Genomic DNA, 24,078 nt, shown 5'->3' on the forward strand with positions numbered 1-24,078 from the left:
AGGTCACAGAGCCAAGGTGGCAGCTCTGGGGGAGTGGAGGGAGTCTCGGGTCTGGGGTTGGGAAGCCAGGCAGTCCGTGACTTCTGTCTCCAGATGTGCCTTCTCCAGCCTGTGCGGCCAGGCTCGCTTCCCACTGACTGCCTGAGTTCCTGCTCTTCCCTGAGCCTGGACCTCGGTCCCCACCAGCTGAGCTTCTGTGTGTTCCCTCACCTCCCTGGGCCTCTGCACCAGTGCCTCTCAGCAGTGAGGCCCTCCCTGACCCCTGTGTGTGAATAGCCATCTCTGTCCCCGTGTTCCCTCTCCCCCTTACCTGCTTTGTTCTCTCTGCCACTTTTTACCCTTTGATACACCATACGTTTTATGTGTGTGATTATAGTCTGCCTCTCACCAGGCTGTGTGTTTTTTGAGGGAGGGGCTTTTGTTTTCTTCACTGTGTGCCTTTAGCACTTAGAATGGTGTCTGGCAGGTGGTAGGAGTTTAGTAAATATTTTTGAATAAATAAATGATAGATGAATTTAACTTACTTTTTCCAAAAATACTTCTATATGACCGTGTAGAGCTCTGAGCAGATATGAACTGAAAAATTTCTCTTCTCTTTATTTGTAGAATGACAAAGGACAGATCCCCGCTGACGTTGTCCCAGACCCAGTCGAAATGCCCTTAGAAATGGCCGATGCCGCGGCAACTGCTAAAGAAATCAAGCAGATGCTGCTCGATGTGGTGCCTCTGTCATGTGATCTCTCAAAGCCCTTGCTTCCAAGTTACGATCGTGTTACTAGCAAGGTGATGCTGACGTCACTTGGCCTGAAGCTGGGGGATCGTGTCGTTATTGCAAGACAGAAGGTAGAGTCAATAGCTGCAGTCTCTAAAGCGATGTCCAAGGTCATTATGTGGCCTGTGTGCCAAGGGTGCAGTGTGGTTTGGAGTTTTTCTTTTTTTAAGTTCCATATGTAGGTAGAAGGATACTTAAAGGAAAATGTGAAACTTAGATGCACGGTTACTATAAAGCATAATTTAAGAATATAAACTATTCAAACTGAATAACGAAGACATCTTTATTTGAATGGGAGAAAAGTGGAGCATAGTGGAGCTGCTGAGTGAATTTAGAGGCATCCAGCCTGCAGGTTTTCCCTTGCAGCTCCCCGCTCGCACCCCTCCTCAGTAGTGATTCTCCCACAACTACTGCTGCCCAGAAATGGAGCAAAGGTGACCCTCACTGTTCCTGGGTGTTTGGCTTTTTGATCCCACAAATAGGGAAATCTTAGATATGATTTCAACCTGGTAATGAAAATGTATGTGGGAAAGAGGACTCCCAACTCCACCCGACTGAAGATTCTCTGGACACCTCTTTCTCCAGAGCCTCAGTTTCCAGGTGGCTTTCACTTGTTGACCTTCTCTCTTTTTAAAAACCTTATATGGGGGAGCTGTTTTTCTCTTTTTGGGGCCAACTGGGAATTGTGGAATTTCTAACATAGCTACGGCTAAATACCTGGGTGGGTTTGTGGGGAGTGTTATGCACTTTTCTCATAAAACACTGAAATTTGAACATTTGATTTACTAAGAAAGTTGCTTCAAAAAGGAAGGTAAACTACAAACTATTACACTGAGAATGACATTTACCAACTTCCACAAGAATACATTCATGGACATTTGTTAGTTTTCCGTTGTCCTATCTGTGGAGCTAAAATACCAAGAAATTATGAACACATAGCATTTTTCCCCCTTTGGATTAATATTCAGCTTCTTTAGTATTCCTGTCCTACATCTGAGAATGGACTTTTAGAAGAGTTATTCTGTGTTTTATTTTACTACTTTTTATTTTGAGTAATTTAAAGCTATACAAAAGTAGAAACATATAACGAACATGCATATATCAGTCGGCGGCGTTTACCTTTGTCACCTCACCGCCAGTCTTGTTTCATTTATATTTACCCTCAGTCTATTGCTTGTCTTTTCATTCTCTTAGGACTGTCTTTCAAAGAGCAGGTGTTTTAAATTCTCATGAAGTTCATTTTTTCAAAATTTTATTTTATGGATTTTGTGTTTAGAATATCAGAAATTTTCTACTATGTTTTCTTCTAGATGTTTACAGTTTTAGGTTTTATATTTAGTTTTACATTTAATCCTGAGTTAATTTTTGGATAGAGTGCTAGGTATAGATAGAGTTTGTGTGTTTAGTTCTCTTTGTTTCTCTTTTTTTTAAAAATAAATTTATTTATTTTATTTATTTATTTTTGGCTGCATTGGGTCTTTGTTGTTGTGCATGGGCTTTCTCTAGTTGCGGCGAGCAGGGGCTACTCTTCGTTGTGGTGTGCAGCCTTCTCATTGCAGTGGCTTCTCTTGTTGTGGAGCATGGGCTCTGGGCGTGTGGGCTTCAGTAGTTGTGGCACACGGGCTCAGTAGTTGTGGCTCATGGGTTCTAGAGCGCAGGCTCAGTAGTTGTGGTGCACGGGCTTAGTTGCTCTGCAGCATGTGGGATCTTCCCGGACCAGGGCTTGAACCCATGTCCCCTGCATTGGCAGGCAGATTCTCAACCACTGCGCCACCAGGGAAGTCCTGTATTGCTGTTTTGGATGGAATATTTTATAAATGTCAGGTCAAACTGGCTTATAGCTGGTTTCAGTTTTCAGTTTTTCTGTATCCTTACTGGTTTTCTGCCTTCTTGGCCTGTTGATTATGGAGAGAGATGTGTTGAAGTCTCACTGTGATTGTAGATTTGTCTATTTCTCTTTTTAGTTCTATCAGTTTTCACTTCATATGTCTCGGAGCTCAGTTGTTAGGTACATATACATTTAGGATTCGTATGCCTTATTGGTCCATTGACTCTTTTATCATTATTTAATGTCTCTTTTTATCCCTGGTAATATTTTCCTTCTTCTGAAGTCTACTTTGAGAGAATGTTTTTGGTTTTGTTTTTGTTTTTTGCGGTATGCAGGCCTCTTACTGTTGTGGCCTTTCCCGTTGCGGAGCACAGGCTCTGGACGCGTGGGCTCAGCGGCCATGGCTCACGGGCCCAGCCGCTCCACGGCATGTGGGATCTTCCCGGACCGGGGCATGAACCCGTGTCCCCTGCACCGGCAGGCGGACTCTCAACCACTGCGCCACCAGGGAAGCCCTGAGAGTATGTTTTTGAAAGACTTCCATGATAAAGTTGCAAGAGTGGGAAACTTAGAATTACTGGTAGTACTCAAAAGTTACTCTGATTTATATTTTCTTTAGGTTGGAACATTAAGATTTTGTGGAACAACTGAATTTGCAAGTGGGCAGTGGGCTGGCATTGAGTTGGATGAACCAGAAGGAAAAAACAATGGAAGTGTTGGGAAAGTCCAGTACTTTAAATGTGCCCCCAAATATGGTAAGTTAGATACTATCTAATTTAATGAGAATTAATTTAAAATAATAAAATTTTACTCTTTTATTATTTTTAAATAAAACTTTCTCTCTGGTTACTTATGTAATAAATGAAGCAACTGCCCTTTTCTTACTGTGAGCAATATTGTGCTTGGGAGAGGGTGTCTTACTAGGAGGGCACCTAGCTCTGGAGACCTTCCTAAATCCTGCTCATGGTGGTGTCATGACTGAAGGAGGGACTTTATTCTTTATTACCAAGGAAATACAGAGCTCTAGAGGTTGAAAACCTTGAAAAATTGAAAAACAAGTGAGGGCAACTTTATTACTGTGCTCCTGAGCTGGGATGATTCTTTCTTTTTCAGACAAATGTTTGTTTTATTTTATATTCTCTGTTTCTCTTGTACACACACACACACACACACACACAAACACACACATACACACACACACACCCTGACACATTGATTTCAGTTTGCTTTTGTCACTTACTGTGTTGTGAATATTTTTCCTTGTTGTGAAGTACTTTCCCAGAACATTAATTTCCCTGGTTGCGCAGTATTTCGTCTTGTAGCTCGACAGGGAAGGCAGTATGGTACAGTGTTGAAGAGTATGGGCTTTGGAGCCTGACTGCTTGGGTGTGAATCAGCTGCTCTACCTACCAGCTGTGGGACCTTCTTTCTCTTCTTGTGCCTCAGTTTTCTTCTGTAGAATGAAGATAGCAATACCGTAAGAGTTCATGTGGGAATTAAATGTGTTGATAAATATATGAAGCACCTAGAATAGTGCTTGGTTCCCAGTAAGCACCCCCAAAATGTTAACTATTTGCTAGCTGTTATGAATTTATCAAAATCACCAGTTTCCTTTTGTCATACACTTAAGATGGAGCCTCATTTTGGGGTATGTTATTAAAATTTTTGTTTATAAAAAATGTCCATTACATTAGATTTAAAAAACATAAAAAGGAGAAAAAAATAAAATCACCTGTATATATTTCCTGTTTATTTTTTCCACAAAATTTGGTTTATGTATAGTTAAATAGTCTGCATTTTTATCTGACATCCTATTATAATTTCCTCAAATCTTTAAATATTGTTTGAAAATGTGATTTTTTTATGGCTCAATTTCCTTTAATTTTTCCAATTTGATGGGTAAAAATTTCTGTTTAAATTCATGTTATTCTGACTGTGGTGAAATAAAATACCTAAAATGTTCTATTGTAGCACATGTATTTTTTGTGTTATCTTGGCAATTGCCAAGAAATAATTATTCATATTATTTGCCAATTAAAAATTAGGATATTAGCTTTTTAAAAAACTGATAAGAGTTTTTAAAAAATAAATGCATCTTTAGGATATTAAGCCTTTATATTTATTACAGATATTTCACCCAGTTTGTCATTTGCCTTTGAACTTCATTTGCAGTGTTTTTGGACATGTAGTTTTATGCAGTTAAAAGACTTTTCCTTTATAATTTCTTATAACTGCTTTTATGCTAAGATAGATAGTTCTTCCTAATCCAGAATTCATTATAGGTTATATATTTTATTCTTTTGAATGTTTTAATTTTTAAATACCACATTACTTAATTTGGAGTTTATTTGGTTAGTTGTATAAGGATAAGAATTTAAGTTTAGTTTTACTCTATTAGCTAATTTTGGCAACTGTCAAGCAGACTAAGGGCAAGATCAAAACCATTAGCAACACAGAGAGCAGATGTAAATCAGAGCCATGAGAAATGCTTAGATTGTAACAGAATGCACGTGGCTTCCCAAATCCCATCATTCCAAGGAGAGGCATGCTTGATTAGGACAGAGATGGATACGCAAGGACCCTGTCTCCATCCCCTTTTACATACTTTACGGCAAGTTGTGGGGCAAGGGTCATGTGTTGGATTATGTAAAAATGGGAATAGCCCTTCCTGCTGAGCCAGCTCAGTGTCTGAGCCAGGTCTTTGCTAAACTGTCAGTACTTGAGGTGTGGGGAGCAGGAGAGGCAGAGAACCCCCTGACTAAGCAGAAGCCAAAACATTTGTCTCTTTTCAGCAACAGTTTTTTTGGGTTTTTTCCTCTCTCTAAATCTGTCGTTTTCCCTTTGGCTTGTTGTGCTTCCTTTAATATAAATTAAGTTCTTATAAATGCTATAGTCTGTTTTGGGATTGCTTTGTCCCATTGATCTATTAATTCTAGCACATATTAGATTGTTTTGATTGTAAAAATTTTATAATAATTTTTTAAAGATCTTTTTAAAAGCAGCTTTTGGTTCATAGCAAAATTGAGAGGAAAGTACAGAGATTTCCTGTGTACCTCCTGCCCACACATGCACAGTTTCCCCTTTTATCAACATCCCTTCACCAGAGGGTACATTTCTTACAATGGATGAACCTACACGGACACATCATAATCATAGTTTGCCTTAGGGGTCACTCTTTGTGTTGTATTTTCTGTGGGTTTGGACAAGTGTATAAGGGCATGTATCCATCATTGCTATATTATAGAGTGTTTTCACTGCCCTGAAAATCCTCTGTGCTCCACCTGTTCATCCCTTCCCACCTCAGCCCCTGGCAACCATTGACCATTTTACTGTCTCCATAGTTTTGCCTTTTCCAGAATGTCACATGGCTGGAATCATACAGTATATAATAATGCCTTCTTTCACTTAGTAATTTGCATTTAAGTTTCTTCCATGTCTTTTCATGGCTTGATAGCTCATGTCTTTTTAGCACTGAATAATACTCCATTGTCTGGAGGTATCACAGATCTCCATTATTTCTCCATTCACCTACTAAATGATATCTTGGTTGCTTCTAGTTTTGGCAGTTATGAAAATTTTTTTATAATTTTTAATATTTGCTAATACTATTTGTATGTCTTTTAATAATCACCAAAGTGAACACATGTACCTAGTTTAATAAGTCACGTTGTATTATAAGGTTTATTAAAACAACAACTAAACCCTCCCCTGGCTTGCCCTTCCTTACCCTGAGACCTCTTCTTTAGAGGCAAGAACTTTTTTGACTTCTTTAGCTGTATCTTCTGATGTTCATATTCATATTTTAAATAATATATGAATCTTTCCAATTTTAGACATCTATGACTTCATACTATGAAGAGAAAGATTTGGTGTTCATACTAAGTCATTTTTTTTTCTTGGTTTACTTATTTGTTTTGGTGGAGCACATCCTTCAGTAGCTTTTTGACAGAGGACTCATGGGGAGTACATTTTTTGAGACTTTACATTCCAGAAATATGTTTATTTCTACCCTTACACTTCATATGATAGTTTAGTGGGATAAGGAGTGTTAGGTTGAAATTCATATTTTTTCAGTATTTTGAAGGTGATACTCTGTTGTCTAACGCAATTTGGCAAACTTTTTCTGTAAAGGGCCATGTAGTAAATATTTTGGTTTTATGGGCCATACAGTCCCTTGTTGCAACTATTCAGCTCTCCTGTTGTAGTGAATAAGTAGTCGTAGACAATGTGTAAACAAATGGGTGTGGCTGCGTTCCAACAGAATGGTACAAAAATAGGCTGCGGGAGGATGTGGCTCTCAGGCCATAGTTTGCCAGCTATCATCTTGAGCTTCCACTGCTGCTATTTAGAAGTTTCAGAGTTATCCTTTCTTCTGTTTTTGTCCTTTTCCCTGTTTTTGGAAACTTCTTTGGAAGCTTTAGCTTTTTTTCTCTTTTTTATCATTTTCATTTTTCTTTAGAGTTTATACCATTTTTATTTCTTACTAAAATTTTAGTGGAGTTTTGGGAGAAATTGTGGTTAAACAAAATGTATCATGTTTATCTAGAAATTAATTACTCTTCTGTTTAAAAATAATTCTTCCTTATGTGTTTATTTTTAGTTAAGCCTTATCATTGTATGTCAAGATCTGAGGAGAGTCCCATCAGTACTTTGAGTAGCATGAGATTCTGAACAGGAAGGTTCACCCATACACAGTGCACACTTTGGGCTTTGATTATATCCAGTCGTTGCTTTAAATTTAGTTTTGGTTTTCCCAAATGATTTAGTTAATTAAAAAAAAAAACAAGGAGAATGAGCTATATAGTTCATTCATTGAACGATATTATTGTGACATTAATGACACAGATTTGAAAAATAATTCATAGTCTGCACTCATAAATATGTTTTGGTTTTCTATTTTTTACAGTCCTTCCTATATCCACACATACAACTTTTCACAGATATAATCATAATGTAATCAAACATACAACTCAATTTTTGTTTTCTTGATTTACTTTTCATATATTTTTATATTTCTACATAATCTTTATTGTTTTACTTATTAACAGTGATGTAATAGTTCATAAACATAGTTGATTCATTTATTCTATTGCCAAATAACTACTTATAGTATTGCAGTGATGATATACTCAGGTATGCAGTCTTTTCCTCCTATTTGGATTACTTTCTCATAAATTAATTTCCAAAAGTATGATTGGGTTATAGTAGTAAACTAGAAATTGTTTTGACTCTTGAAGTCTATCTTCTTCTTACAATATACAAACGTAAGTTTGTAAACTTGTTCACACTTCTTAAGTATAAGAATTTCCTTATAATTAATGCCGTAAAGTAAATGAGGTCAGAATTTTTGTCTTCAAGTAAAAATAATTTATTTCTTCAAACCCTTGGCAACACTGGATGTAATCATCATCAAGCTTGAGTGCGTGGTTTGTGTGTGCATGTGTGTGTATTTGGCAAGGAAAATAATTTAGAGAAAAAAATAGAAAGAAAATCTGATAGGCGGGAGACAGAAGAGAGAAAACATTGTGGAGAAGTCAAAACAGCTAGGAAAATCAGGAGGAAGGATTGTAGAATCTGATGGAGGAAAGAATTTCAAGATTAGAAGAAAAGTAGTATAGTTTGCACTTGTTAGCTACAAACAAAGAGCTCACTTTTTGTAATCTTGAGCATTTCATCAAGCCTATTTTAAAACAAGTTGTTTTAATGTATTACATTTTAGTCATAATGTATCTTTGCTAGATTAGGCGTAAACACTGAATGGTAGTGTATAATGTACATATTTTGACTTTATTTTTTCTTCTTAAATGTCTTAGCCAAATAATCTTGGTATTTATAGTCCATATTCACTATTTCTAATGTCTGTGCATATTTATATATACTGTAATTTTATGCCTGGATAAATTTCTTTTTTAATGGAATTTTATACTCCTAGCTGCAGCAAACAGGCAGCCCCCTCCCCCTGTCCCCACATACCTTCCCACACAACACACACTGTATTGTTTCTGTTGTCAGTTGTCAGAAGCTGAGGGCTAAGCCTTTTGGGAAATTATGTTTTATACTCAAAAAGATTTTTTATGTCCCTACTATGTGTAAGGCACTATAGATAGGTACATTGTGGGAATGCAGAGATGAGTATTGGATTTGTCTTCTAAAGTCTGGAAGAGAGATAAAACATGAACATAAAAAGCTATAATAGGGCCTCCCTGGTGGCGCAGTGGTTGAGAGTCCGCCTGCCGATGCAGGGGATACGGGTTCGTGCCCCGGTCTGGGAGGATCCCATATGCCGCGGAGCGGCTGGGCCCGTGAGCCATGGCCGCTGGGCCTGTGCGTCCGGAGCCTGTGCTCCGCAACGGGAGAGGCCACAGCGGTGAGAGGCCCGCGTACTGAAAAAAAAAAAAAAAAAAAAAAAAAAAAAAAAAAAAAAAAGCTATAATATGGGAGAAGATATGTTCTAAGGAGCTATAGATAAAGTGACATGAGGAATAGTTTTTGTACTATATAGTGCACTGTTATTTGCCAGTACTTAGAGATAATTATAATTCTCTTCTCCCTGAGTTTCACTTAGTGCCTCGTTATGTTATGTGCTTCTTGAATTATTGTGTATGTTGTTAGTCTTGACAACTAGATTGTAAACTCTCTGAGGGCAAGTACTGAGTGAGACGTACTTTTTCTCTGTCTCTCACTGCAGGGCACCTAGTAGACACTAAAAAAGAACTTAAAGATTTATATTACTAAATGGCTGTACTTGTCCTTTTATTTGAAGTGCTTTTAATTGTTTAACACTAAAATTCTGCATCCTCTCTTAGGTATTTTTGCACCCCTTTCAAAGATAAGTAAAGCAAAAGATCGAAGGAAGAATACAGCACACACTCCTTCTACAAAAGCTGTACCTCTCACCAGGTCCCAGAAAATTGATGTAGCTCATGTAACGTCAAAAGTAAATACTGGTAGGTCAAACCAGAAAGTTTGATATCTTGTTCGTGTTTTAATTTTATCTGTGGAATGCCTTATATTTAAATTGCTTGGCACTTTTTGGTTAGCTGCCAGTGAAACCTGAATTTAATAAAACCTGCAAAGTTCTTGGTTTATGATTTTAATCCCTGACAAGCGCTTTTCAGATTTGTTCCTTCCTTTTTTTCCCTTCTATTTCCATACTTTTATCACCCCCGATCTAACCTCAAAGCTAGACTTTATACCTCTGATAAGTATTTATGCAACACAACTAGCTTTATGTTTCTCACCTATTCAAGAATTTTAGTGACTTTTTTAATCAGAAAAAGTCTCAACTCTTGAAACTGGCCGTCAGAGACCTTTCTCTGATGGAGTCTCTTACTGCTTCGAGGTTGAGCTGTGGTTTGTCACGTCTCACTGTCTTTCGTGTACATGGTTCTCACTCTTCCCGTCATACTTTCCCTATCTCTCTGGGCAATATTTGACTTCTGCCTGAGGTTTGAGTCAGTCTTTACCTCCTTACTCACATCCTGTTTCTCCATGAAAACCTCCCTGATGACCCAGCTCACTTCGATCTCTTCATTCTCTAATTTCATATACACTCTAATCCATACCAGCCTGTTGCTATTTGTTATCTTGGGTTTTGTCCTCTGATTGCTTTATTTGGGCAGATCTTTTATTCTGTTAGAAAAATCTTCAACTTTAAATGGACTGTGAGAGTGCTTTGTACTTTCGTATTCACTGTAGCACATAGCACAGAATAGGTGCTTAATAAATACTTGCTAACTCATCAATAACTGAAGCAGAAAGGCACTCTACCACGACTAAAGGATTTTATCTACAAATTTGGTTGGCCTTTCTGCTCTGTTCTACTGGCCTATTTGAATATCCCTGTGTTAGTACTGCACTTCATAATTACTATAGTTTTTTAAAAAAATAAATCTTGATATCTAGTAGAGGAAAGCCTCCTATCTTTTTCTTGAACAGTGTCCTGCCTGTTTGGCCCTTATACATCAAACTTCCTTATAAATTTTAGAATAAGTTGTTAAGTTTCTTTAAAAAAAATCTGTTGAGAGAGGGATGGGGGGCTGGGTGAAATAGGTGAAGGGGATTAAGAGGCACAAACTTGTAGTTAAGAAATGAGTCACGGGGATGGAACCTACAGCATAGGGAATGTGGTCAGTAATGTTGTAATAACTTTGTAGTGACAGAGGTAACTAGACTTATTGTGGTGATCGATTCATAATGTATATAAATGTCGAATCACTATGTTGTACACCTGAAGCTAATATAATATTTATGTCAACTACACTTCAATTAGAAAAATAAAAAGGAAAAATAAAAAGGTGATAAATATATCTCCAGGGCAAGAAAATATTATTTTGCAAGTACAAACTGGAATTATATCTCAAAAAAAGTACTTGTCACAAAATTAAAGTTTTTTTTGCTCCTTAATAGAAAGTTAACTTCTAGACAGATAAATTAACAAATTATGTTAATGTTATTTTTAGTGTCAAAAAATAAAAATATCCATTGAAGTTTTAGTTGGTGTTACATTTAAACCTTAAATCAATTTGAGAACTGACATCTTTACAATATTCAGTCTTTTAATTGTAAGCTTGGGATATTGCTTTATTTAATTGGGTCCTTTAAAAATATCTCAGTACAATTTTATGATTTTCTCTACAGATATTCTGTACTTGTTTTGTTAGGTCTATTCCTACATACTTTATACTTTTTGATGCTCTTGTAAATGGCATCCTTTTAACTTGAAACCCAGAAGTGCACAGCAGATATGGAAAGAAAGCTCAAAGAGAAGCCCTCTATTTCTGGTCTGAGGAGCAGGAAAGGGGTCTCCTGGTAGACAGGAAGTGGAGGAAGTCCCTGTTTTCTGTTTTGATTGCTCTTTTTTATGTCTTTGCTTCTTTCCCACCTCAGTCCCTAGGCAGTCCTGCATGTTGTAATAGCAGCAGGGGATGGCCACGCACCTAAAACCCCAAGGGAGGGGAACCCTTGTTTCTGGCCAGAGAAACTGTGGTCCCAAGAACAGGGATGGAATCCCCATTAGTTTTTCTTCTTTTTTTCTTACTGCTTGGCCCCATAGGCAGAGTCAATCTCAAAAGATTATATGACAGGGTCTTCCCTGGTGGCGCAGTGGTTAAGAATCTGCCTGCCGATGCAGGAGACACAGGTTTGAGCCCTGGTCGGGGAAGATCCCACATGCCACGGAGCAACTAAGCAACTAAGCCACAACTACTGAAGCCCGTGTGCCTAGAGCCCGTGCTCCACAACGAGAGAAGCCACCACAGTGAGAAGCCTGCACACTGCAACGAAGAGTAGCCCCCACTCGCCGCAACTAGAGAAAGCCCACGTGCAGCAACAAAGACCCAACGCAGCCAAAAATAAAAATAAATAAAACAAACAAACAAACAAAAAGGTTATATGACAGAGCAGGGAAATTAAAGCCTAGGCATTCTACCCAGAGTATCAGGAAGGGGTGCCTCTGGGAGCAGGAAAGTGTCAAGGAGACCGTGGTGAGGAAGGAGCTCAAGAAACTGATCTCAGAATGGTGGGCTTACTGCCAGGTTGTGTGTGCATGCGTCTGACCACGGTATTTGGTCTCCTGCGCAGACCACTGCCCAGGTCTCAGACTGACTACTGGGTGGCACAGCACACGAGACAGATCCCAAATAGGCTTTGGCAACTGAACTGACATTGGAGCCACAGTCACAGAAGATGGGTAGGAACTGCCAGCCTGAAACTAACTGCCTGCTAAAACAGAACAGAACAAAACAATCAGCACTCTCCATAGAATTTAAACAAGACCCAAAGTCCTATAAAATAATGTCATACTGTACAGGATACAGTCCAAAATTGCTCAAAATATGACAAACCAGGAAAATCTCACCAACTCTCAAGGAAAAAGATGATCAAAAGATGCCAACCCTGAGATTATACAGACATTTATCAGATAAAGATTTTAAAGAATATATTATAACCCTCTAAGAATTAAGGGTGAACCCTCTTGAGACAAATGGAAAATTTCAGCAGAGACATGAAGGTATAAAAAAAGAACCAAATAATTCATGTACACATGCACACACACACGAGTACAAGTAAAACTGAGGTAATCTAACATTGGTGGGTTGTAGCAATGTCAGTATCCTGGTTGTGGTTTTATGCTATAGTTTTGTATAATGTCACCTTTGGGGGAAACTGGGCAAAGTGTACAAGAGATCTCCTGATACTGTTTTTTTACAACTGCATATGAATTTCCAGTTACCTCAGAATTTTCAAATAAAAGGAAGGACTCAAACGGATACTTTAGGACTGAAAAATATAACTGAAAATAAGAAATTACTCTGTGGGTTGACTTCCCAAAGTCTCTCTCCCCCACCCCCCAACCCAGTTTCTGCTGTTGTGGTTCTGGCCCTCACTCCTGGCCTCTGCTTCTGGTCTCTCCTCCTCTGGTTCCTTCTAAACTTCGCTGTCAGGGTGATGTTATTCACCTGTGACTGTTCATGCCAGTTCTTCTTTCCAAAGGCCATCAGAGGCTCATTCCTTACTGAAGAGCTCCGGTTCCTTTGCTGGCACCATTACCCTCTAAGATTTTACTGTGGCCCATCTATCCAGGTTACTTCTCCCATGTCCCCTCAAAATCCATTTTATTCCAGCCAAGCTACTCATCCTTCTCTGACCCTGTCTTTCTTTAAGTTTTTTTTTTTCTTTTTGTCCATCCATAATGGCTACCTTCAGTTATTTCTGATCATACCTCCAGTATTCACTGGAAGAAATCTGATGTATCTCTCAAGGCCCATATTGGAATGTGATCTTGATGAGGCATTAATTTATCTTTATAACCATGATTATTGTCTCCTCCTTCTATGCTAGGGCTTATATCAAACATGTCTCATATTATGGTTATTCATGTCTTTCGGCCACACCAAATTGAAAAGGTCTTCCTCTAGGGCTGGGACCATGGCTTGTTTTGTTTGCGACGCACAGAGTGCCAAGCTCATTTCTTCACCCAGAAACGCTTTGTAAGTGAGTAGAATTGGAATGGATGCTTGATGGAATTCGAAACTGGGTGTAGTCTGTTAGGTTTCTTATTTAAATAGTTTGGTTCTTTAGAATTGAAACAGAAGTCTTAATATTAAGTAAAGTATTATTCATGAGCTCTCTTTTAAAATCAGCTTTTTGGGGGAGTTGGGTGTAGTGAGAATTGGGTAGTCATTTTCAGAATACCAGTGGCAGAGAGTACAGGGTTTCTTACTATCTGACTGACTTAAATGAATAATTGCTATAATGATTTGCAGAAATTTTTACTGCAAATTTACTATCTAAATAGACAGTCTGCTACAATGAATTTGCCTGCACACACCAGTGAAATCATGAGTTGTTTGCAGGTCTTAGTAAGTGTGCAGCCGTCATAGCTGTATCAGGTTTGCTTTACATGCTAGCATTGTGCAAACACACTAAGGAGTGCATTAAGTATCAGACAGTTAGATAGCTGTGTTTTAAATGCTTTATATTATTTAGAATTCCTTAGTGGATTTTTAAATAGGTGGAAAAGATACTTTAGTGATATTTGGGGAAATTGATTGGGGTTTTCAGATGGGCTTAGGAATACATTCTTTTCTTTCCCCTTTAAATAATGAAATATTGGCCCCTGCCGTCTGTGAATTTATCATCCAGCGTGTTCTCAGAAGAGGATAAGATTTAGATAATGAGGGATGTCTGTACTTTAAAAAGCAAATACAGGGCTTCCGTGGTGGCGCAGTGGTTAAGAATCCGCCTGCCAATGCAGGGGACATGGGTTCGAGCCCTGGTCTGGGAAGATCCCACATGCTGCGGAGCAACTTAAGACCGTGCGCCACAACTACTGAGCTCATGTAAACCACAACTACTGAAGTCGGTGTGCCTAGAACCCATGCTCCGCAACATGAGAAGCCTGCACGCTGCATCGAAGGGTAGCCCCCGCTCGCCACAACTAGAGAAAGCCTGTGTGCAGCAACAAAGACCCAGTGCAGCCCCAAATAAATAAATAAATAAATTTTAAAAAAGCAAATACATATTTTTGTTTAACGTTAAACAAAATTCTTTCTTGCTGAAAGTGTTTTGTTTGTGTTCTAGGATTAATGACATCAAAAAAAGATAGTGCTTCAGAATCAACACTTTCATTGCCTCCTGGTGAAGAATTGAAAACTGGAGCAGAGAAAGATGGTAATATAATTTATAACTTCTATTTTCAAAATTTAATTTACTGATTGAACTTTAAAATAATATACTGATGTAGCTTATATGAGGCTAAAGTTTAAAGTTTGTAAGGGAAGAATCATTACAGTAAAAATTTATCCTTAAAAATCCCCTAAGCAGCTCATAATAAAGTGTATATATATATATACATACACATTTTTTTTTTGTATAAAATCCTGTGTTGTGATTCTTATGTACACTTAAATTAGAGAATTACTGGACTAGATTAAGAGAATAAAAGGAAATTCCATAGCGTAGATGTCTTGATAAAAGCATTTAAAGTTGCCTTTAGCTGTCAAATCATTGGGTGAATAGAGCACAAATAGAAAATTCAAAAGTATTCCTGCTTGCCTTCAGGTTAACTCAGAACATTTTAATATTAAGCTTTTGTTACCTTAAAAACACATTAGTATGTTTTTTATATAAATAAGATGTGATTCTACTAACTCACCTTAAGTGCAAGGTGAGAGACAGTGGTGGTTAGAATAGGTAGTTGGTCTAAGTTAGTGACATGACAGCGCTCTCCTATATAAAATTGTCATCATATAGTGTGGATCCTTTGGATCCTTAAAACTGCTTGGGCTATAAAATCTTGTATGTATGAACTACAGTATATTTTGATGAAATCAGGCATTTAATTCAACACTAGTTAATCCACAACTGAGGAAGCTAAGTGGAGAGTTTCAGAAGGATTTACCTGGAAAAGCATCTCATTGGTTCACTTCTTATTTCCCACCCTCTGATGTATTCTTTTCCTGTACCGTTCTAGTTACCCTGCTTGCATCCGTCAGCAGCTCCTCCTCCACATCTTCTTTGGAGCACAAACAGAGTCACTCCAGGAAACTGAATGCAAGTGGCAGTAACAAGAAGACAATGAGCAAAAGCCCTTCCGTCTCATCTAGAGCCAGTGCCGGTATCTATGGCTTTTTCAACCAGGCTTTCTTGGTGTTTTTTATCTTGGTTTGTTTGTAAGTAGATTTGCTCTTTTTAAATGTGTAGAAGGAACCCTTGACGTCAGTCAGATTGAACTACTTGTCCCTTCCCTGTCTCCCCCCAGCCCCCCACCTCCTTCCCCTTCGTCAGCATACTCTGGATCTCTCTGCCTTTCCCTCATGCTCCTACCATTTTTCCTTGTCTGGATTGACTTCTTCTCTTCCTCATGTATCTATGGACTCTAGCCCCTGTAAGGTTCATATTAGAGCTTTATGATAGATCTTCAGATACTTGGAAACTATACGGTCTGTTCTCTTTCTTTACTTATCTCTTTTCTAATCTAAACCTAATAATAATAACTAACATGTCAATACATGTTGTTTACTATTTCAGGTACTATTAAAGGAATTTTACATACCTTATTTCATTTAATTCTCAAAATAAACCTATGGAGTAGGTACTATTATGATCATCTTCAATTTATGAATGAGGAAACCGAGGCTTAGGGAGGTTAGGCATTGGTGCACTGTGGCAGCTTCTAAGTGCACACCTGGGCTTCACCCACAGGTCTACCTGATGCTTCGCTGCTACCAGAGTCTGCCTCGGTCTCAAGTACCTTCAGCTCTTCTTCATGCTGTAGGGTCCCCAGACCCTTTCCAGCCTGCTGGTAGAGAGCTGAACCACTGCCTCTCAGTACAAGTCCAGTCTGAGGCTACTCATGCAGTTTTGGTGACCACACTATGTCATTGGCTCAAACAGAGCCTTATGCTAAGTCTCTTCGTTTTGTGGCTTGACATAGGACTTTACATTTATTTTCATTTAATTTAATGTTTGAATTTTTATCCCTCTGAATTTTGTTTTTTACATCTTGTGTATAGCTTTTTCACACACTTTTGTGTTATCTTCTTATTTAAAAAGCATGCTTTCTCTATTTTTAGCCAAGTCATTGTTTAAAACTGTGTAGGAGAGGTTGACAGTGATAACCTTTTTAACTTGCTGTGAAGCCTGTATGATCCCATTCAGTCCACATTTCTTCAGTTATGTGTAAGGATATATAAAACACGTTTTCTTGTTGAAATCAACATATGTATTGAATTTACTGCAGTTCATTTATTTACCTGCATAGAAAGAAAATGAAGCCACTTTGGCATAACTTATTTTTTATTTATTTATTTTTAAAAATTGTTTTATTTATTTATTTTTGGCTGTGTTGGGTCTTCGTTGCTGCGCGTGGGCTTTCTCTAGTTGCGGGGAGCGGGGGCTGCTCTTCATGTGGTGTGCGGGCTTCTCGTTGCGGTGGCTTCTTGTTGAGGAGCGTGGGCTCTAGGCGCGGGGGCTTCAGTAGTTGTGGCGCGCAGGCTTAGTAGTTGTGGCTCGCAGGCTCAGTAGCTGTGGCACATGGGCTTAGCTGCTCTGCGGCATGTGGGATCCTCCTGGACCGGGGCCCAAACCCATGTCCCCTTCATTGGCAGACGGACTCTTAACCACTGTGCCACCAGGGAAGCCCATAACTTATTTTTAATGAGCCTCATAGTAATTACTAGATTCTTTTTCTAATACTTTTAATACTTGTGCTGAACCAGTATTTTATTGTAGAAAATGTTCATGACAGGATTTTTTTTTTTCTTTAAGATACTTTATTGTATGGGGGAAAAAAACCCAAACAAACCCTCGGTAGTAACACTGATGTAATAAAGTTAAAAGTTGAGGCCCTAAAAGTGGAGAATCTGGAAATTTTGCTTGACTATTTATTTTCTGAATAGATTCCTCTTCCCTTGAAACCCGTTTCTCTTTAATGCTGTGAGGAACAGAGGTGAAAAGATGTAGTGATGTAGCAATCCCGTCTGTCCTCATTTTATTTACATTTTAAGGCCCTCTTCATTTGGAATTTGGGCTTTTGACATTGACTTGATTTTAAAATTTATGTGTGGGTATGGAATTATCTTTTTTACCCTTTATTTAAGGTAGTTCTAGTTCTAGTATGTAGGTAAGCCTACATACTTAACCTTTTTTTCTTTTTATAAATTTGAGGGGTTTGTGGACCTAAATAATAGTAGAGGTGAAGAGAGTTATCAATTAGAGTGAGAAAGAGGTCCTTTTAAAAGGGGAGGGAGATGTGTGAGAGAAAGTTCCGAACCCCAGAGATGTTTCCTTAAGAAAGTATTGCTAGAGTGAGTAGATATTCCACTTTCTCTGTCGGTTTGCATTTGGGGTAGATGTGGACTGCAGAGGGTGGACATTTTGGGGAAGCTAAGGACAGAGGATTAAGGAGAAAGAAGAGCAGAAAGAAGGGATTGGGAGATGGGAGAGGTTGGGGAGGACGTCTGTGAGCTCAGCCCCACTGCAGTCCACGTTGAACTCTCTGTCCTTGGTCTGTCGTCTGCAGGCAGCGTGGGGACAGACGTGAGAGTTTCTGGTCACAGGGTCAGGGTTTTAAGTCAGGTGTGCCACTGACTCCTATGAACACCATGTCTTCATTAATTCCTGAGTTTGTTTCTTATCTATGATTATAATTCTCATGAAAAGCGCTTTGTAAACCGTGAAGTGCTTGGGAAATGTTAGTTCTTTTGAGGGCCAAGGACATTTTAGTGTACACTTGATCCAGACCTTCCTTCTCCCTGAGTTTGTGTTCCTCATTTGTTACCATGTTCTTAGTTGCTCCCTGTTAACAGTCTGACTTACCCTCTATCCCACACCCTCACGCAGGGTTCCCTAGGCTTTCTCAGATGACAGCCACTCAAATCTGTTCATGGACTGATGGGACAAGCCTCAGGGGCCCACCTCTTCTCTGTTGTAATTGAACAGCTTTCAAGACAGTGTTTCTCCAGGACTTCTGACGTTCAGTAGTGGGAGTTGCAGGCTTTAGGTTTGAATCAAGGTCTGGGCAGGGAGTGCTTTTGTTTCTAATAAGGAAATCAATTTGGGGTAATTGGAATCTTATAGCAATTTCACTTTTAAATTATGTTTGTGTATGTATCATTTACACTGAGTCCCACTGAACTACTATGATTCTAGCATTTTACTAGAATAGGGATTGGTGGACTATAGCCCATGGGGCAAGTCCAACCTACCACCTATTTTTGTAAATAAAGTTGTATTGGAACATGTTGTGCCCATTTTGTCTGTCTGCTTTTGTGCTTTGACAGCAGAGTTGAGTAGTTGTGCAGAGTAGTATGGCTTGCAAAGCCTAAAATATTTACTGTGTAGCCCTTTACAGAACAGGTGTGCTGACCTCTGTTCTAGTAGAGAGTGCCACCAGGAAGTCAGGATAAAGTTGATACTTCACCAGGAATCCAGTGTAAGTTCCTGTGGCAATGATTGTCTCAGGAAACCCTTCAGATTTCTTTTGAGTAGCTTTACTTCACATGTGAGAAACACAACTTAGATGCTGTGTATAAGGAAAGGCAGCATATGTTGAAATCTCCAACTAACTAGACTGGTTAGAATAAATAGTAGTTTTTTGGCTTACGTGCTTTTTGAGTTTCCCTTTGTTTTTTCTCTTTTCCTGCCCCATCCCCTTCCCCAACCAACCCCAAAACAGGTTTGAATTCCTCAGCAACATCTGTAGCAAATAATGCACGCTGTGAAGGAGAACTCCGCCTTGGAGATAGGGTGTTGGTGGTAGGCCAGAGAATTGGTACCATTAAGTTCTTTGGGACAACAAACTTTGCTCCAGGTAACTCATCTGTGTAGTCTTTGCTCAACTTGAATTCTTTAGATAACAAAAGGTTTAAAATTTTACATGTGAATAAAACTTATAGAGAATTCTTGATTAATAGTTCTTGTGGGTGGTAGCTATGGTGCAGAAAATGGAAAACATTGATTCAAATGCAGACTGTTTTTACTCAGGTTGATTGTTACTTATGAATTTTTCTTGCCATTTGTGTTTTAAATTGTCTAAAGTTAAAATTAGTTGTTACTCTCCAGTTTTACTCTCACTGATTGCCAAGTGTGCTAAATAACAGAGAAAACATTTTAGGATTAGATTTGTGCTAAACATAATCTTGAAAATGAGTGGATAATGAGTTTACTGCATACAGCTTTTAACAGAATGGCTTGGAGAGAAAAGCAAACAAAGTGGTTCAAAGGAAAATGAAAAACGTTTGCGTACTCTGGGATCTTAAAAATGCATGTTTGTGTATTTATATATTCATTCCAATCTAGGCTTAACAGTGTGTTTCCAAAAGTAAAGATTATCTTTCTTTTATATTTTCAGTGATTGTAATTTCAAACAGAAGCCAGTTGAATAAAACCATGTTTGTATTTTTAAATAGCGATATGCTGTTTTGACACATGGTGGCATTGCAGCATTTTAGGAAATGGTTACCTAGAACACTGATTTTTTTTAAAAAGTTTGTAGCCTTCTGTCAAGAACTCTGAAGGATCTGAGATTTTACTCTATTTGCAAGTTAACAAGTTGGATTGCCATGGTTTCATAGATGCTGGCAGAAGATGCTGGCTCCTGGGTCAGCGATAGAGGACCTCAGTGCTCTCTGCAATAGTGGTAGCCAAAGTGGCAGCATTTTCTTCTGTTTCCTGAGCCCCAGTTCCCAGAGGATGAGATAGGGAGGGCCAGGTGACACCTGTACACCCAGTGGTTTATGCTATAGGAGAGGAGCCCCGAGCTTAAGGAATCTGAACCTTTGTACTAGACAGTAAGCATGCCTGTCTTTTGTGCCGGGGGAGACTCTGTCTCCATCCCCCAAGGCCATCTTCTCTACAGACATCCATGAAAAGACGGTCAGTGCCTCTGTCCATAAGGCCTGTAGAAACATGGAGAATTGTCTCCCAACACATTTTTGTTTCATTAGTACCATTTATAATTGCAGTCCAACTACTAATGGATTGGAGATGGGCTATATGTTTTATAATTCATGTCTCTCTTAGGGCACCAGCTAGTAATTGAGATTAGTTAGAATGTTCTTAATATGGTCCTCAAATAAAAACCTAGGAATCCCAAAGGTAGGTTATTTTTCCACAATCACCATGTCTTCTGAGTTTCCTTTCTCTGGTTTTATTAAACAAGGCTTGAACGGTTTGTTTTGTTTGGATGCAGTTGTTTTAGGTTGACTTTTAATTTTTAAACTCCTAGTGTAGAGCATTTAGAAATTTGAGAAGTAATAAGCAAATATAAAAGTTGGAAACTTGGGCCTCCCTGGTGGCGCAGTGGTTGAGAGTCCGCCTGCCGATGCAGGGGATACGGGTTCGTGCCCCGGTCTGGGAGGATCCCATATGCCGCAGAGCGGCTGGGCCCGTGAGCCATGGCCGCTGGGCCTGCGCATCCGGAGCCTGTGCTCCGCAACGGGGGAGGCCACAACAGTGAGAGGCCCGCATACCGCAAAAAAAAAAAAAAAAAAAAAAAGTTGGAAACTTTTCATTAAAGTCCTTCTTCTCTTTCAGAAAGAAGTAGCGTATATTTTTTGTGGCATCAAAATTTAGATCAATTGGTTCTGTAGGACAGTGGTAACATCTAGGCTTTTTATAGATGATAAGATCTAGACCTGACAGAGGGCATGTTTAGCCCCTTCAGCATGTTTATCAGTGCCACCTCTGAAAGAAAGTTGCCATTTACATGGGAAGATGTCCATTCCTCACCACTACCAGACAGTATGCAGTCACTATTGTTAACACTTGCCATAATGCCTTCCGGCTGTGTGCTACACACTTTCAGGAGTTACATGGTAAACATGTAGCAGTGATATGGTGTATTAAAATGGGAAAATGCAAAAATTATATAGGAAAGCATCAAAGGCAGAAGGAAGTAAAACTGGGAAAATTATAACCGTGGCACTCAGAAATAACAATGGCAACCAGAGTAACCCAGTTAGCGACATTCAGAAATGCGATGACTGAGCATTAGTATGGCTGAGCAGTGGGTTTGTATACCTCACTCTGTACCTGTGCAGGGTAGGACTGTTTAAGTATAAAAGACAATTACACGCATTACGTTAGTCTTTTCAACTCAAACTCCAATATTGGGAATGGACTGAGGTATCATCTAAGTAAGAGGAAAACGTAAGAGGAAAAAAATTAAGAACTTCCAGATTGTCATTTTAGAGGTTATATAATTGACTCTTTGAACTATTAATCTGAAGGGAACACTATTTTTGTATTTTGTCATTTGTAATAAGTTTCTCAATATCTGTATCCTTATTTTTTTATTTGATACTGATTCTAAGAGACCACATACAATTACTATTGTATTCTACTTTTAAAAAATGAGTGGACTGTCAGGTACTTTTAACTGAACTGGAGGTACCCTCATCCAGAGCCATTACTCTAGGAGTATATGTCCATTTATCTAATATTTGCCACACTAAAAGCAACCTCACTATTTTAATTTTATGCTCTCTAGAAAAGGAAATCCTATTACTCTCCTCAGAGTGGGCCCTTTTAAATACTTAAAAGCCTTTTAGAAAATTATTCCTATTAACTAACCTGAATCTTTTCATTTAGGTTAAAAATGATTTTTTTTTCTTTCCTGGGTAGGGAAAAAATGAAAGAAAAAGAAGAGTCACCATGAAGTCTAGTCATATTTTCCATATTATTTTTGTCCCCCTTTAATTATTTCAGAACTGTTTGTGGTATTCTAATACTGGAAGAGTGAAATGAAAAGATTGCATATTCATTTTACGATTTATACATCTCAGTATCATGCTTCACTGCTCTCAACTTAAACAGACCATACTACCGAGTTAAGGACAGTTTCTTATTGTAGCTTTTAGATATATTTTGGTCATACACTACTTGTATAATAGCTAATCCTTGCCAAATTTGTGTTTGTGCATTTTATCTTTCTCCCCTAATGTACAACTCTGCAATTATGTTTGTAAAATGTTTTTCTAGTTCATTTTTCAAATTTTGTTTTACAATTTTGTCATTTGAAAGCTTAATGATCATGAGGATTTTGGTCATTTATGAAAATGTTAAACCGTCTAGACTTTGGGTTTGTGTAATAGCATAACAATTTTGGATACAGTGCAGACGCTTTTAAAATCCCATGTTCTTGTTCTAGGATATTGGTACGGGATAGAGCTTGATAAACCCCACGGCAAGAATGACGGGTCCGTTGGAGGTGTGCAGTATTTTAGTTGTTCCCCGAGATACGGAATATTTGCTCCCCCGTCCAGGGTACAAAGGTGAGAAACAATGGAATGTACACTCTTCACCAGAACTTTTCGTAATGTGCAGTGGGTTACAGTTAGAGTCCGTAATTTTATAGTAAAGACATGCCCTGACTATAGCCCACGTCTTCTTTCAAGGGGTTAACCAACCACCTTCTTCAGAGGCAAGGCTCGTGGAAGCTAAATTTGCTTTGCTGAGAATTTGCAATTTTAAAAACCTCCTTTATTCCTCATTTGCAAACCCTGTGAGTACATGTAGGCTATTAGGAGTGGTGTTTGCCGCTCTGAACAGTGAGCGCAGCAAGCTTCATCTGTCACGCAGACAAAAGTAAAAATGCTCCTTGATTGCTTCAGTCACATCCTAACCACGTTAAATTTCCTGCCAGCAGGCACCCCATTCATTCTCCTTTAAACCTAATGGAACCAAAATGGCTTTTTCCTCTGATTTCTTTAGTTTTCAAAAATAGATAAGCAGTAGATCTTCAGGGGAAGTGAAGCTTCAAGGATTTATATATAATATACCTCCCCGGTGTTGCTTCTTAAGATAGTACACTTTTGTACCAGCTCACTCTGTTTTTTAAAAAAAAAGTTGAGCAGAAGTGAGTCCTCATGAAATTCCAGGTACTGTTGTGTGAAATGACTTAATGTGCTGAAAGAAGTTGGCTTGGTATGCTTTTCAGTGGATGGGAAATGGGATACTCATCTTTAAATAGGAAATAACATGTATGGTATAGTCACATTCATGAGAATAGATCTATGATCTCAACCTGGGAGTCCCATCTTGTTCCCTTCCAACTAGACTGTGTGACTGCCTCCTGGCAAATTTAACAGTTTTTATATCCATTTTCTTTCTCACTTTGTTTTTCTTATTGAATAATTACATGTAATTTTTGTATTCTTTTCTTTCTTCTATGATGTACTTAGTATAATTCTTTTCTTATTATTTATGATTTTATAACATTTAATGTATAATGCTTTTCAGTTTATAAAGTACCTTCAATTAAATGTTGTTTCATTTGATCCTAATAAGTATTTGGTCAGGTGAGCTGGAAAAGAATAACTACAGATGGTCCCTGACTTACAGTGGTTCAGCTTATGATTTTTTGACTTTATGGTGGTGCAAAAGTGATAAGAATTCAGTAGAAACTGTATTTCACATTTAAAATTTTGATCATTCCCTGAGCTAGCGACGTGCAGTACAGTATTCCCTCGAG

The 24,078-nt window shown here is 38.5% G+C and overlaps 1 protein-coding gene across 5 annotated transcripts in view; it reads left to right on the forward strand.

Annotated features, from left to right (window-relative positions):
* The window catches only part of CLIP4 (CAP-Gly domain containing linker protein family member 4), a gene marked incomplete at its 3' end in the record, with an annotated part of 62,924 nt that overhangs the window by 18,936 nt on the left and 19,910 nt on the right, over window positions 1-24,078 (forward strand). For all 5 annotated transcript variants that reach the window (XM_082642954.1, XM_082642951.1, XM_082642952.1 and 2 more), the window contains 7 exons: window positions 607-843; window positions 3,220-3,355; window positions 9,407-9,547; window positions 14,685-14,774; window positions 15,577-15,720; window positions 19,282-19,416; window positions 22,756-22,879. In XM_082642954.1, coding sequence (XP_082499080.1) covers window positions 607-843; window positions 3,220-3,355; window positions 9,407-9,547; window positions 14,685-14,774; window positions 15,577-15,720; window positions 19,282-19,416; window positions 22,756-22,879 — 1,007 coding nt within the window. The remainder of the gene's footprint in view (window positions 1-606; window positions 844-3,219; window positions 3,356-9,406; window positions 9,548-14,684; window positions 14,775-15,576; window positions 15,721-19,281; window positions 19,417-22,755; window positions 22,880-24,078) is intronic.

Source organism: Mesoplodon mirus, assembly GCF_964341445.2.
Source record: "Mesoplodon mirus genome assembly, chromosome: 14".
Taxonomy (NCBI): domain Eukaryota; kingdom Metazoa; phylum Chordata; class Mammalia; order Artiodactyla; family Ziphiidae; genus Mesoplodon; species Mesoplodon mirus.